Source organism: Hermetia illucens, chromosome 4, assembly GCF_905115235.1.
Source record: "Hermetia illucens chromosome 4, iHerIll2.2.curated.20191125, whole genome shotgun sequence".
Taxonomy (NCBI): domain Eukaryota; kingdom Metazoa; phylum Arthropoda; class Insecta; order Diptera; family Stratiomyidae; genus Hermetia; species Hermetia illucens.
In genome coordinates, this window is record NC_051852.1 from 52,050,524 (window position 1) to 52,066,977 (window position 16,454).

Here is a 16,454-nt window from a genome sequence, read left to right on the forward strand (position 1 = left end):
AGTCAACCCAGATGCCCTTGATTTAACAGCAGATGATCAAATTACCATCTTGTGCCACCACCGACCAGCATTTACAAACGATCACCGCATACACCACCCCCAAATCTACGACCGTTGTTATCCCTTCAAATATACAACATGCTCCCCAACGCCCATTCTGTCGCCCGATCCAGCCTGTTTTATATCATCTTCTCAAACTTGTTACCTCTAGTTTTTAAAAGACAGATAGGATGGTATGAACACGGTAACGGGGAGATTTTTTAGACTGTAGCAAGCTGAAGCAAGACAACTGAGCGAGAGAGGGAGGAGACTCCTACCACAATGCATGATAGTTTTTCTCTTTACAAAACCAGTCATGAAATTTTTTTCTACAGTAATTTTAACCCCGTCGTTACTGAGTTACTGAGACCCCAATATTCGATTTTCAAATAATTTTTGAGAACAAGTCCTGATTTGTATCAATCTTATTTACTGTACAGTTCGGCTTCTTTGTATATACCAAACAGTTGAACACTATCAGCGTGTTAGTCGTCTCTACCCTCCCCTGCCACATCAAACACCAACGATCTTCGGTCCAACCCTTGCTGAAGTGACCCTCTACTCGGCATCTCCTACACCTTCGCAATCTATCTTTTCGGCTTGTGCATGTTGTCTAAGATGACTAAAGTCTAAGCATCTAAAGTATCTCTTTAGAGATATTTGCACCTTGGGCTGTATCTGCTTCAAAAAATTTTACCTTTCTCGTGCAAGTCAATTTAACCACTGACCTGCGATTGCGTCCAGGATAGAGGTAGCTAATTAGACGTTGCCCATCCTGGGAGCAGCGTGACCAAAGTGGCATTTGCTTCCTTATACAAATTGAAAAACACGACATGCGTATGAATCATAACCAGGACAAAAACCGCCCAGTAAAATTTAGACCTAAGCCGGCTGAAATTAAACTAGATTTTGTTTAGGAAATTGAGGGAGTCCTAACTCCCCCATCCCCATTATGGTCCACAGACCTTTTTATCTTGGGTAAGCTTCCACGCTGTAAAGTGATGTGACTTGCGGTTTGTGTACCTCCATATGCCTTCCTTCCTTTTGTAGCACTTTTATCTCCTCACGAAGTATCCTCATCTAGGTCTTTACATACGATTGTTATCTCTTGTTTTCGAGCTCTCACTTTGCTATAAACGCTGGGTCTATCAGATCCAGTATCAAATTTCCATTCTTCGTCTGATACAGCTCACATAATTTCCGGACACTTTCTCACCTTTATTTATTGCTTAGATTCCACAGTGTGAATTCTTCCACTCTTACAAGTGCTGCGGCAGCAATCGGGTAAATGCCGACTTTTCCAAGTATTTTCACCGATTTTCTTCAGTAAAGAGTAACTTGCTGAAATCCCAAGGTCCCGCCGCTTCGTTTCCCGAACAGGATCTTATTTTCATTCTAATGTTTTTTCTTCAGGTGAGTAACTTGAGTGACCTTTGTTTGATTTGGATTAACACAAAACGAATAACGCAATACAATAGCAGATAGACAAAATAGGTAAACCCCTCCTCAAATAGTTACAAGGAAAACTGAAACACTAGATCACGAAAGGATCCGATACACTCGATTATGGAAAACTTTTATCAAATAGAAGAATCATTGCAGACATCACTTTTCAATCGTCGTTCGCTCAGGAAATTCTGATGCACCCATCAAACCTGCACCTACAAACATACCTACATACCATAATATTTACCGGGATCCTTTCTTTTACTGATGTTACTAATATTCAAATTTCACCCTCTGCACGTTATGAAACTCATTAGAAGAACTGTGAATTCGTTAAAGACGCTTCTAATCCTGATTGAAAAATAGGAAGGGAGAGTCACTACGGTGTAAATGGTCAAGCAAAAAATTGAGAAGTAAGTTAATAATAGTATTGACTCCACTGGACTCCAGTATACGAACAGACATTAGCTTTTGAAACGTATTTAAGTTTCTCGTCACGCTTCTTTCGTCCAACTTGGATACAACTGATATTTAATTAATATTTTGGGTCTACGCCAGTAAACCATCGGGAAGGACCGTCCAATCAGAACGACGTCATTGATATCTTCGAATGTAAGCAGTAAAAAGCATTAATGATGTCCCACATATTGGCTTACATCCACTCATACTCGAGGGGACGACATAGCCCTGGAGTTCATGGTAGAAACGGCAGATGAGAATTTATCTTGCGTCGGTCAAGGGGGTAGATGTTGGCGTAAATAAGAATAAGTTTGATTCGGTATGTTTTTAATACCCAGCTCTGAGTTTTCCAATAGTACGATTAATAATGTTTGCAATAGGCTAGCTTTAGAGGTGACAGGGGTATACATCAGGATTTTCATTTTTAATGCGACGCAAAAGCACAATTGTTGGAAACTAGGAGCAGTGCTAGTCTATATCAAGCTATGGAAAACAGAGGGAATAGGGCCATAATGGCTTTTTGGCGAAAAATCCCACGTTTACATTGCTGCGGCTTGGGCGTTAATCATCGTCATCAACTAAAATTTTTCATTGAATTATTCCATACATGTATGTATAATCACATTGTTATTTTTATCATCATCATCAACGCCGCTACGAGCTTTATCCGGTCTAGGCTTATCTTAGCAAGAACTCCTCCTCCTCCCATGTGGTTTTGCGCTGAGGTCCACCAACTCGATTTCCCTAAAAGCTGTCTGCTATTCTGGGATACACCATCGCTCCATCTCAGGCAGGATCTACCACATCTTCTTTTTCTACCATAGACATTGCCCTTATAAACTTTTCGCGCTGGCTCACCCGCTCATTGTAACCTATATCCGCAATCAGGCGGTCGTGCAATTACTCATCAATTTCATTATTAAACGATTTTTCCGAGGATTTTCTCTCCAACGTTGCTAAGAGTTCGCATGTTTTTGCTGAGAACCCAAGTCTCCGAGGAATAGATGAAAATTAGCAAGATCATTGTCTTATACAGTAAAAGCTTTGACTCTAGGGTGAGACTTTTTGATTGGAACATTTTCTGTTAGCTGAAATAGGTTCTGTTGCTGCTAATAACCGTACGCGGATTTCGCCGTCGTAGCTGTTAATGGATATAATTTTCGACCCTAGATAGGAGAAATTGGCAACGATTTCAAAGTTCCATATCGTAAGATCCCCAGTAACAGATTCAGCATTCTTTCGGTGATCACGAAATGCAAATTTTTAATTGAGATGTTAATTTTGCTGTGGACTCAAAGAGTTTCATCGCCTTGCTATCCTTCTATTTACCATCCAAAAATTATGAATCGTAGATAATTCATTGCTTTTAGAAGTTAGTACGTTGAAAGAAATAGAAGTAGCGGAATTATATCCAAAAGCTCTCCATTCCTTAATCATATTTTCCAAAATGTATTTCACTTTCTGCTTTCGTCGTCGTCGTCGTTTATAAATGGGAATTTAAAGGGGTATTTTCCGTGATCCTTAGAAGCAGTAAATGTAAAACATTCGCGGTCTATAAACGTTTGGAAAAGAGAATGTTTTTCATCTACTCTAGTTTCAATAAAAATCATGTTTTTTTTAAATAAGACATTTTTAATAGCAACAAAACAAACAAAATTTTCTTATTAAAAAGCGTCCACAAATAAGTCGCTTACAATATAATATTGTTTCAAAACATTATAAAAACAACTTAAATTAACAATCAAACGTACGTATAGTGGGAATGTATGTATAATGTTCCTAGTAGGTATATGAGCAGTTATTTATATAAATTGACCTTTTTAAGAAGGTGGATATTATTTGGCATTGTTTTTTTACATCTGTTTGTAGCTTGCACGTTAAGAAATCTTAAAACGGAAGTAAGAAAACAAATGTACAAGAGAACAGCAAATGCATTACTGGAATTTCCATAAGATTGTGTTGTAAAAGGAGCGTTACGAATAAAAAACTTCAAATGGAGTTTCTATCGTGAGTACTAGGTTATGTTTGTTTGCTTGTTTCTTTGTAAACTTGGATATGTGTGTGTGGAATTTCAAAAAAGCTCACATGTAACAAACAAAACCTTCTATCTAGACGTGTAATAGCGATTGAAAAATTGTAAAATATTACCTCTAAATATTGTAAAAAATTCACAAATTAACTTCGAAGTCCTATTCATATTACAATAGATTTTCTTCTCTATCATTTTGTTTAGTGGTGTTTCTTCTTTGTAAAGCGTTTTTGTCTTGTATTATCGTTTAGAAATATTATTGAAAAATTCAGATGTTATTATTCGTACATACGAAGCGAAATACTTTTTCTTGTTTGTTTAGGCTCAATTAAAATGCTTGTATAAAAAGAATAAATTACTGTAGACAGAGTAGAAAGTAGTGAGTTCTCCTTTCACGGCGCTTAATTCTTGTGTAACCGTGTCCGCATCACGGAAAAATAGTTCTGGTTTTATTGATTTGTGTTTTAATTGTTTCGTCCCTACAGATATGAAAATCAATATTTACATAAATTCAGTTTTACAATAGTCATAATAGAAAACAAATCAAAGATCATTTCACTGTGAATATATTAAATATTATTTCATTATTACACCTTTACAGCGCTTACAATTAAAAACCTTATTTTCTTTCAGTATGCAAAAAATGTAAACAGCCTTTTTTAATTCGAAATGTTACATTAGTGTAGTATATACATTTGATGCAAGTTTCATTGAACAAATTGCATGTGGTCTGCTTTTCAGATGTATATTCAACTCAACTGTAGGCTCTATATGTATCTCGGAAATGACTGAACGTCACTGTGAACCGGCTAAATGAAATCCGAACTATTCTCTGTTACAAGGTTAGTCGAAATGGTATGATATGTTGCTTTTCAATTCATATGACTCGATATTCATCTGATTCAACTCAACTTTTTAATACTTGAAATGTTCTGATACTGTTATCCACTTGCTTCAATTAATAAATAAATACATCTATAACTTTATGCTGTTGACTATATTTAGAATAGGTTTACAGAATATACAAAAACAAAAATTCAGCGTACACTATGCAAATTGACTATTTTTGTCTTTTTTCACACTTACCGTCTATGTACAAACAGTGACACTAACAAGGTTCTGTCTTGCTTACTACTTCCCTACAATCACGATCACTATGTGTCGCTTCAGCGATATCGTACTTCTTTCTAAGCTAAATTACAATATCGCATGCATTTTGTAATTTGAAATTTTGAGCTTCGCACCGGCAGAGAGCAACCTTGTTAGTTTGTCTATTATGGTTGTATGCAACTAAACAGGTTTTAAGCCATTCGAAGAGTTTGGAACCATTAGCAGCTTGGCTTCACTATAACTGGGGACGGACTTATCGCCACAAGATAAGCCTACATTTAGAATATGTTTACACTCCCTAACTAGCGAGAGTAATGGAGACTTAATTATAAGGCTTCAAGTGTTCGACATAGTTTTCAGGTATGAGACCCGTTTTTCCATTCAGGGTTCCCTGTAGCCATCCGGGTTCCTTAGAGAATCGCACTGAAAGAACAAAGTAAAGGTTGCAGTTCAAGCATCATTTCTGTGTAGGTATTGGAACCTTCGTTTCACCAGAGGGTTATTGAAATAATTTCGCCAAATATAGTATCTACATAGTTAATTAAACTTAAATGCACTATATAAATATGTTTTATGTTAAGCGAACATATACGCTGGCAACAATCAGGAGAAGTCCACTTACATCATGTACGCAGCATAGGTTAATGATTTGTGGATGAAGGAGAATATATGTACAAGAAAAATCTACCTTACTTGCGATTGTGGATGCATAACAAATAACTACATTTTCAATGACAATTTAAATATTCACAACGCAACTACATCACAGTAAATACGGACATTCGAAAAGTATCTTTTACTCCAATTAGGAGCTAATAAAAGTTAAAAATCAATGGAATTAGTGGTGCGTGGAAGCAAGGAAATATTTCACAAATGATTATCACAGGAAATACCAAAGTCTGATAACGTAAATGAAGCAAATTTATAGAAAAATGCACAACAGTCAATACAGTCATACATACGTTAATGTTGTCTTTCTAAAAAAATGTCGGTGTAATCAGAAGGAGCACGTTTATTTGATAAACAGAGAGAGTCTAGATGAGTCTAGATGAGTATTCGTATATTCCTGCATGGGTGTTTTTCTTTACAAGCTTCATAAGGGAAAGACATTGGACCAAACTCAAATGATGATGATTTTACGTTTTCGAGAGAAAAGGGGTAAATTAACACAAAAGTCTGGATACCGTATGTTCGGTTTTGGTAGTATATATTAAAATGGAAAGAGGTGTCTATTATCTAATTGCAAAGTTTAAATCAAGCAAAAATTCTAGGAAACCCGAATTGATATTGCCCAAAGTTATAAAGTACACAAGGGAAGGAAACAGTGTTTATTAAAGCGAAAGAAAATATGGACTATAATAGTCGATTGCTATTTTAATATTATCAACCAGTTATTTTGAAGGATTTGACACATATACACTGTTACATATCCGTATAAACGAACTGTTAATATTTTTCTTATCTGGTCTCTACTCTGAATGAAATTAACAAGAAATAATTATTTGAATGCAAATAATAATTTTCTTTTGTTTTATCGTAGCGACCCTGTAATATTCAGGACGTACAAATTTGTATCTAAACAGTAAAAATCATATCTTTTGTGTATATCAGCTTTGAAATAACGTCCCATATTTTGAGTATGTCTTGGGCGAAACCACTTTACGGATGCAGAAAAATTCAAATTATTTTTTTTTTCCACGACATAGGATACTCCAGTAGAGAAACTGGATTATTTTATTATTTTTAAGGTTTTGTGTAAACACAAAACCTTATTAAAATCGGTTTACTGTCTGTCTGTCCGTCACACGCATTTTTCTCGGAGACGGTTGCAGCGATTGACACCAAATTTGGTGGAAAGCTGGGAACTGTGGACGCTCACGCATACAGTGAGTTACATCCTTTAATGATGAATTTAAGGGGGGGTCCCCATACATGCAAAAGGGGGTGTATATTTTGTTTTCATCAAATATAGTCATGTGGGATATCAAATTAAAGGTCTCGGTTAGTACTTTTTGAAGACGGTCTTAGTTTTGACATTTGTTGAAAAGGTGGGGAGGGCGAGGGTTGAAAGTGACCATTCCTTTACGGTGGCCATTATCAGAAACTACCCAACCGAAAAATCTGAAAAAAATCAAGAGGCTGCCACTATATGGTGCCTGGGCTCCGAAATGCCTTCCACACTGATATCTGCACAAATAAAGTTAATAATAGTATATTACTATAATTTTTAGTAATTCGCTGCAAGACCCCCCTTAAGTTCATGCTAGGACTACGAAATTTCGCAACAATATAGGATATAACATAGAGCATGATCCTACCAAATTTGGTGGAAATCGCACTATTACTAACAAAGTTATAATACGTCAAAGTTGTCGCTTCTTTGCAAATTCAAGACTATGAATGTCAATATCATCCGAAAGTGGATATTCTCACATAATATATGCATATATTACGTGCTACGTACTAAGAAATACACAAAAACCTTTCGTACCTGAAGCGTCCAGCTTCCGGTTTCCCGACTTGTTTTAATTATTTATTTGGAAAATTGAACAAACTACGGTATTGAAAATTTTCAACAAGAGAGACGAAAATTAGCAAATAAATGCCATTAGACATGTTGTAAAAATTGAAACTTCTTGTGACACGTTACATACGCCTCAGATACAATTCCTTATGTAAAATAAAAAAACAAGTGCAACCCGATTGCTAAACAACAACGTACGAACACTAAACGGGAACTTGTCGAAAAACACCATTCGATGGACAACAGAGTTGGAAAAAAAAATTATTTTCTCAGATGACAAAAGTGAGTTTAGACGGTCCTGGCTCTTTCGTTTGCTATTGCCAAGTCATACGAAAAGATGTTCGCATGACGAAAATCGATTATGATTTCGGCGCTCAGCAGTTTTGAATTGTTCCTATTCAAAATTTTTGGAGATATATACTTGAAATAAATTATTAAAATGTAATCGATCAGTGAATGTCTCAGTTGGTATATTAATTAAAATCCTAAACCCATGTGTGTATATATACCATTCAAACTTGTACCCATATATTCCCTACTTTTCATAGAAAATATGCTATTGGTTAGATTCTCCTCCGGGAAATCCTACGCCTACAAGCATTTTGGGGACACTCATTGTTAAATCCACGAGAGTTCGAGTCGCATCATCGCTGAGTATTTTTTTGTGTTTCTAATTTTCTTCTTCATCTACACTATAATCCCCATTTCAACATCTTTGGAATTCCTTTTTCATGTTGCATTATTTAGTATTCGATCGCCGTCAAAAGGTACCCTTCAGCAATACCTTCTTTTGAAAGACGACCTTTTTAGTTTTAAAACCAATATTTTCAAAACGCAAAAACATTTATGTTTCGAACACTACTGCGCAGCCAAAGTATTTTTCTTTATTTTCGTATCAGTGGCATCTTGATAAAAAATAAAAGAGGAATGGAATTATCTTTCCTTTCAATATTTCTGATCATCTGGCGCTATTATGCTTTGAGCCTTTTTCGTCAGACTGTTTACCTAACTAACTGGCACTAAAGCTCGACGTTACCACATTCTAATTCTCATGACAATATTTTAATCAGGGCTTTGGAAGCCCATTATGCCTCACCAATTAAGATATTAACTACTATACATATTTGCAATGATGTCAACCCCAGGGCATACATGCTGACCTTCAGTTGTTATCCTGCAAGAGCCAATAATTAGGGAATCTACATTTTACATACAGTCAAAGTCTTGCGAATTAAAATATTTATTTCTTTATGCTCAGAAGTATCCCGAAAAGTCCACAGCAACAATTACAAAGAATAATCACACCACAAAACAACAATTGTTATATAATAATCTATCCAAGTAGCAAAGAAATACATTTCAAACCAACAACCATCTCATAAAGAACAAACAGGAAATATAAGGCTTCCTGAGTTTTAAAACGAATTTCATGTGCGAATTCACACAATTCCACAGCTCCAAAATAATAGATGTTGTAATTCCAGTTTAAAATATTTTCATATAGGTTCAATTACATCAGGGCATAACCTCTAACAGATAATAATTCTTGAAATTAAAAATAGACAATTGACATTGGTGAAGTTCTTAGCACTTGTATCTTCACTATAAGCAAAGCGAAAAACGAATGTGTAGCATTATGCAAACCTTTCTATGCACTAAATACGAATACTTCTGTTGGTTTTCAAGCGATCAAATATCACATTAACATATGAACAAAAAAATTTCAATATAAACGGAAAACATATTTATTAACAATCAAACGACCAAACATTAGAGCTATTATTCACACTTTTCCTACGGTACCTACCGTTAGTGATGATTTGGTTGGGTTCAAACGACAGTTCGCCTTCATTTTCTCCAAGGCATGCGTACAATGTTCTTACACGACTAAAAAGAAACAGTAATTCACATTACTTGGATTTTAGGTGTCTAGGAAGAAATCAATTGTACTTACGCTGTGCCAGCATCTAAATCACTTTTTATCTGGTTAATGTCTTTCGATCGATGTGACTTTTTTGGCACATAATCATCATCACAACTCGCTCCTCCAACAAGTGGTGGCAACGATGGGGCTGTTCCGTAACTGCCACTTCGACCTGAAGGTATGCGACTACTGCTGCTACTTCCGCCACCCGCACTCAAAAGTTTCAGATCCGTACCACCACCGCGGTTCGATGATATTGAATCACACACAGACTCATTAGAACTGCTTGTGGAATGTACTCGATCGTTGCTATCACGCGATTGGTAGTGCGAAGCAGAACCCCCATATACTAGATGACGACTGTGTGGTGAGAGACCGTACACCGAAGAACCGTGGTTTCGTCCTGAATTGCTTCCCGTCGGAGGTGAAAGATTATTTACATTAGAGTTGTGTCCCATCCGGTCGCGGTTATTTACATAGCTATGGCTCACCGGATGCGATTGTAACGACGACATGAGAAAATCGTTATTTGAAAGGGGGGCATGGTGCACATTTAATTGGGCACTCCCACCTGTCGGCAGTATTGAGCTACTAGCCGATAGGTAAGCAGGATCCCGCCTTATACTAATATCACTTTCTGAAAGGGTCATATGAGACATCTGTTGAGGGCTTTTGATAGGGTGGCAAACAGTCTTAGAAGCTGCACTGTTATTGCTGCTGCTCACTATTCCGCTATTTGGTCCACTGTTGCTACTATTGTGATAAACTAAGCCATTTGGAATGCTTTGCAGGCTTGATGACATTGGCTGGTCTGTATAGTTTGATTTCGCTACCACGCGGTAAACCTGCTGTTGAGGTGAATACATCGGTCGATTACCCGAACTATGCTTATTGCTTTGATGTGCTCGTGGCATCCTTGCTGGAGGACTAGAGTTCGTGTAATCCAAAACGGCTCCCGGCGGCTTTCTAAATATCAGATCATAATGATCGATGAGAATATTTATAACAATATTGTTAAACTTGATATCTAATATGGCTGCTACTGTTTCCTCAACCGGTCGAAGAAGTGTTGGACCGAATACCACCCCCAAATTGAATACCGACATTTTATTTTTCTCATATTTCTTCGCCACCCTAAAACGATATACATGGTTGAATATGAAGGGAATTTAATTTTTATCATTTCGCTTCTACTTACTCTGTTAAATGTTTGATAACGATATCCAACATTTCAAAATTGGCTTTGGGCAAACGATGAACTAACGTGTGCACGTCATTTACACGCTGTCTTCTTGTTTCTTGTTCTGAAAAATATTAAAGTTAGTACTCTGCATGATCAAAGCAATCGAAGTAGTGATAGTAGTAATTCAAGGGAGACGGTAGTTAATGGAGTGCAGAAAGATTCAGTATAAAACAAAAGTCAGGAAGCCGGAAGCGGACGGTTCACGTATGAAAGGTTTTGTGTATTTCTTCTATAAAAACATTTGGGTGGACATTTGTCCCATTAGAACCTAATACGTAATATATGCGTATATTATGTGAGAATATCTACTTTCGCGTGATACTGACATTAAAAGTCTTGAATTTGCACCGAGTTAATGGTGTTTGGGACGATAATGCTGTATGTAATAGCCTATATTGCTGCAAAATTACATGATTCTAGGTTTTACAGTCAATTACTAAAAAATATAATAAAATATTATTATTAACTTTATTTGAACAGATATCAGTATGGGGTATTTCGAAGCCTAGGCACAATAGAGCCTCTTGATTTTTTTCAGATTTTTCGGTTGGATAGTTTCTGGGAATGACTCCGTCAAAGAAATGATCATTTTCAACTGCCCGCATTCCTCATCTTTCCAAAAAATGTCAAAACGGCTACAGAAAGTACCAACTGAGAACTTGTGAAATGGACGAAATCCTTGCTCATCTCATCAATTAAAAAGCTATTGAACTCGATTCAATCACGTGTTGCTCAATAAAAAACCAGCACAGACCATAACTGCAAGCAGATACTATTTTCCAACGGAAATTGTTCGGAAATGGAAGTCGCTACGTATGACGATCAAATCTAAGGTAAGTTCCTCTTAATGCCAGTTGCCAATGAAAAACTTATTTTTGCTGATTTGAGTACCATTGACTCGGTTCAAATTGAATACAAGTTGGAAAACCGAAGTTCATGCCGCAGCACCTGGTATAAATGCATTGACGCCCTGTAGTTCATACTATAAATGCATTGAATATGACACTTTAGTGTCATTGATATTATACATATATCGTCAGGTACAATATGTTGACTTACTATAACTTTGTTAACAATAGTGGGATTACGACCAAACTTCACAATCTCACACTCTTTATTACTGCCTATAGTATCAGATTTTATAATTCTCATCTGGCTTAAGGTTAGTTTCCAATAAATTTAGGAAGTGTGGTTCAAATAAACCCCCTATGGAGATTAGTGCGACAACTACACTCACGCTACTGTATTTCAACTGTTTTCAAGTCTTCGAGGAACTTCCACTCTTCCACTGTTCTGCGCCACTTAGTTCTAAGGCGAATCGCTCGTCGGTCATCCTAGGGCAGTGTTCCATTGACATGGCATAACCCACAATAGGGTTGTCGGCTTCCGCTTTCTGATCAACTTTTCAATGGGTATCCCGGCCGTACATCGATAAGTTTTTCATTAGTTATTGTCTTAGACCAGCGCACTCCGATAACACGACACACACATAAATTGATGAAAGCTTTGCGTTTACAAAATATAGTTATATAAAATTATTAACTCAATTAGGACCAATGTGAGAATCGGAAATATTTTGAGGCATAGATTTCATATATAGGCAAATCAAAATGTTTTTCAGATACGTGGGTGCAAACGTGCCCGTTTTAGTCCCTTTAGATTTTTCATTTGATACCAAACATAGTCATCTTCGGTGAAAGAAAAAAATACATTCACCTTTTTCAGAAGAGATCGCGTATTGAATCAGACAGACTGACACAAAATCAAGCGTTGATGGATAAACTCAAAAGTATAGTTTTGTAAAGAAATTAATTAAAGAAGCATTCTGCTCAACTGGGTTTTACTCTTTAGAACTTTCTGATGCTACAAAATATTTATAAAATGCTGTAAAGGTGGATTATAGCAAATAAACAAAATTCATGCACTAGTGAAGCAAATAAAACTCCACGGAATGAAGCCTTTAACTCTGAAGAAGCAATCAATACAGCGCCCGGGCCTTCACCCAAAATAAACCACGACAATGAATCAACAAAAATAAGGGCTTCAATGGGAAATTGGTTTAACTTGAAAGGGTAGTCGACAAAGTAAAAGTAGAGTGTGATTTGCAAGGAAAGCATAATAAAGATGGTGAAAATTCTTCAACTTGACATTCAGAACCTATACGTAATACCGAAGGTATTGACTTGGATGCCAATACTAACAATTAGAATATCGTAAGTGATAGTTAAATGTTAAATTAAATCATTGCAGTTTAATAATAATTTCAGGCTTTAACACAATTTTAGATTAACTACGGCGTAGTTGTAATAATTTTCACGGAATCTCAAAAATTCTTATTGACTTATTATCTAACCGTGAAGCTCTGCAGTTACTCGTCTTTGATCAGATTTCAGGTTCCCGAACAATGCCAACTTACATCGGAGGACGCTTATTCGATTCGTGCTACAAAAACCATCACAACATCACCATTCAAAACGTGAACTAGGAGAGTTGTCGTTATTTGACTATAGTTCCGCAGACAATCAGCTCAAAAGGAAAAATTCAGGATAAAATAAGCAATCTAGAAAACTTTCATATCCAGATGATCTAACCAGCAAAACTACAATAACTATTCAAAGGAACCGATTACGAGGAAAATCACGTTAAGGGAAATACAGACTTTATTGAAGAAGGTAACAGATAAATTTTAGAGACTCCTGCAAAATAATTGTCAATTTTCGGAAAGCAACGGAAGACAAGAGCACCAACAATAAATGGGAAAAAAGCAATAATGACAATTATCTAATCCTTGGTGAAAATTAGTATAATAGTCAGACAGCTAAAGATGTTACTGCTCCTTTTGTAATGTAACCATTTGAGACTGACGAATTAAAGGTATCCTTTCTGCTCTTCTTAATTTTCTTGCAAAAATAGTGAACAGAATAATCACACACAGAATATACTGTTTTGTTTAGGACTTCCGACTGCTCCCAAACAGATCAATGGCTACAGATGATCCAGATTAACAACCTCATGTATCAATGAAGGGCTCCTTCATATTGCAATAGAGAAAAGCCATGGAAAATACGTTGCGGGTGTAACTTGACATCAAAAATGCATCAACCTCTGAAAAGTGTACTGATTAGCAAAGTGGTTCATACTGTGAACTCAATATGAATGACTAATTTTTTGCGCAACCAGAACCCTATCACTGGATTTTAGTAAGATCACAGTTGAGAAAAAACTCAATGGCGCAAGATAATACATTTATTAAAAAGGTAAACATACCAGCATCTTCCCGAGGCTCTATGTAGTCCCTTCTCAATAGTTTCGAATCCAATATAACTCACTAAAAAACCAATCAACCTTAAAATCACAGTTTTCCCCGATAGGAAAATCGTCCAAACAAGCGTGTGAGAATTATACCCTGAAGTTAGTGGATGATAGATGCTTTGTTGAGAGAGATTGCTAAGGCAATTCTTCCCTGCAGTGAGACTGTATCCCACCAAATTTTATGCAAAAGCATACTCCGAAGAATTTTTGGCCCCCTACATAAGGATGGAAGATTCCGTAGCCTACATAACGACGAAATCTATGAGCGATACCATGACCGTCAGGTTGTGGATAAAGTCTGGCTCAATAGGTTACGGTGGGCGGGTCACTTAATCCATATGGATGAGGATGATCCAGCCCGGAGGCAGACCCTGCCTAAGATGGAGCGATGGCGTAGGCCAGGACGCCAGACAGCTTTTAGGGATATCGAATTGGTGGACCTCGGCGCTAAACCGGGATATCTGGAGTTCCTTATTAAGGCAGGCCTAGACCGAATACCGATTGTTGCGCGGTTGATGATGATGATGAAAAGCATCTCTGCACTAACTATGGAACTGAAAGTCATTCGGAACTTCAGCAGAATAGTGAACATTACTGATCCTGACCATGCCTGTTGTACCATGAAAGGAGAGAAAGATTCTCGTTACAAACCGATAGCAATACATGAAATCATGTCAAATCTTCCAATAAGGTATATTCTCTACTGTGGATGCCGGCCATTTGGCTGTTGACTGACCTTCGGTCGTCTTTTTTGAAAACTTGGGTGCTGAGCCCAAAAGAGGAGTCCATGAACTACAAAAGTGGAAGAAGCTTTCTTCCCAATTGGTCGGGTTTGTTATTTAGTGGATGCGGACTCAATACTCCACCAAATCGCGAACAAAAATTTCACTTCAACCTAGTTTAGGTCTGAACATAATGCGGTTTTCACTTGGACAAAATTCGCACTCAAGTCATATTTAAGATGATATATAAATGAGCAGTCACCACCTGCAGCCAGTTTCGGTCACACTGCTCCTATAGCAGAAACTAGGTAACTTTTGGAGAGTTGCCTTTGTCAGGATGAAACCTTCCTCGTCCTTCTCGAGATCATTCCGGACTACCAGTACAGTAAAATCTCTAATTACCTTTAGCAATGTGGTCAGGGCAAGAGAGTCGCCCTTTTCGATTTCGAGTGCTGGGCAGTCAGTAGTATTGCAAAAGGAGAAGTCATGAGATAAGTGTCTAAGATGGAACGATCCGCGCTGGTAATAACTCACGGGCTAACTTTAGCCTGAACACCCAAGCCGATGAGCTACAAAACGGAGGCGATCCAAAAGAAGGGACCATATATGAAATGATCATTTAATAACCCCTTACCATCGAGAACAACGACGAACTTCATTAAATTAAATAAAGGCGAAAAAAAAAAGACAAACCATATAAATCTATTCTCTCAATTTTCTTCGAGATGTATTTTGTCGAAATAACACGTCAAGCACAAACGACAATAGATTGCTTAGGAGTTACGTGCAGTTATTAATGTTTCTGGGTAGAATGGCTTTCACTGGTACTTTCACATAGTACGTGCAAAAAAAATATTATTTATTATCAAAATTTCGCTTGTAGATAGATAGATTAGAAAAAAAGTAAAGAATCTTGTCAATCAGTTTCAATATATCATACTTACTTGCTGCAGCTATGAATCCACTATGATATCTGTAGGTCATCAATGGTTCACTTAAATTTCTTAGGTAGGTTTTTAAAGCACTGGCAATTGTATTACTCTCCATTAAGTCCTTATACTGCTCATCACTAAAAACTAATTCAGTCTTTTTACGATCCATTCCTAGAGCAAGCAATCGCGAAATTTTCGTCCCCACGCCACTCTTTCGATATAACCCTTCATCTTCTAGACCTCTGCTCTCCAAAACCTCAATGCACTTTCGCACAAATAAGAATCCTACCTCATCCAATTGGTACTCTTCCGTACCTTTCGACTTGCCTGGTGCAAGATAAGTCTGTAAAAATATTATTATATTTAAACAAAGTCCTTTGTATCCAGATAATTAAATGATCCTTACAGGTTCTGCACCATCCATCGCATTTATCCAAGCTTTTCGGTCTTCTTCACTTAACGCTTGAAATGTGTAGGTTATCCCTGGTTTCTCGTCGAATAACAAATCGAAGCAAAAACGTTTTTCAAACTCTGAAGTGCGTCTAATGCAAGATTTCAATGTTAGGACTTCTGTTTGAGATTCGGATCTGCTTGATATTTGATTAAATTGGAGCATAGTAAATTCTCTCTCCTGCTTTTTGTAAGTGCAGTAGTATTTTGACCATGTCGCTTTGAAGGGTTCTGAAAGAACGAATATATTACTCAAAATTTCTT

The 16,454-nt window shown here is 36.9% G+C and overlaps 1 protein-coding gene across 2 annotated transcripts in view; it reads right to left on the reverse strand.

The window, feature by feature from the left end:
- Window positions 1–4,522: 4,522 nt before the first annotated feature.
- The window catches only part of LOC119656283 (rho GTPase-activating protein 26), a 120,933-nt gene continuing 109,001 nt past the window's right edge, over window positions 4,523–16,454 (reverse strand). For both annotated transcript variants that reach the window (XM_038062711.1, XM_038062712.1), the window contains 6 exons: window positions 16,147–16,421; window positions 15,753–16,083; window positions 10,730–10,835; window positions 9,562–10,665; window positions 9,415–9,494; window positions 4,523–5,506 (listed from right to left, as the gene is read on the reverse strand). In XM_038062711.1, coding sequence (XP_037918639.1) covers window positions 5,406–5,506; window positions 9,415–9,494; window positions 9,562–10,665; window positions 10,730–10,835; window positions 15,753–16,083; window positions 16,147–16,421 — 1,997 coding nt within the window. In that variant the 3' untranslated portion in view covers window positions 4,523–5,405. The remainder of the gene's footprint in view (window positions 5,507–9,414; window positions 9,495–9,561; window positions 10,666–10,729; window positions 10,836–15,752; window positions 16,084–16,146; window positions 16,422–16,454) is intronic.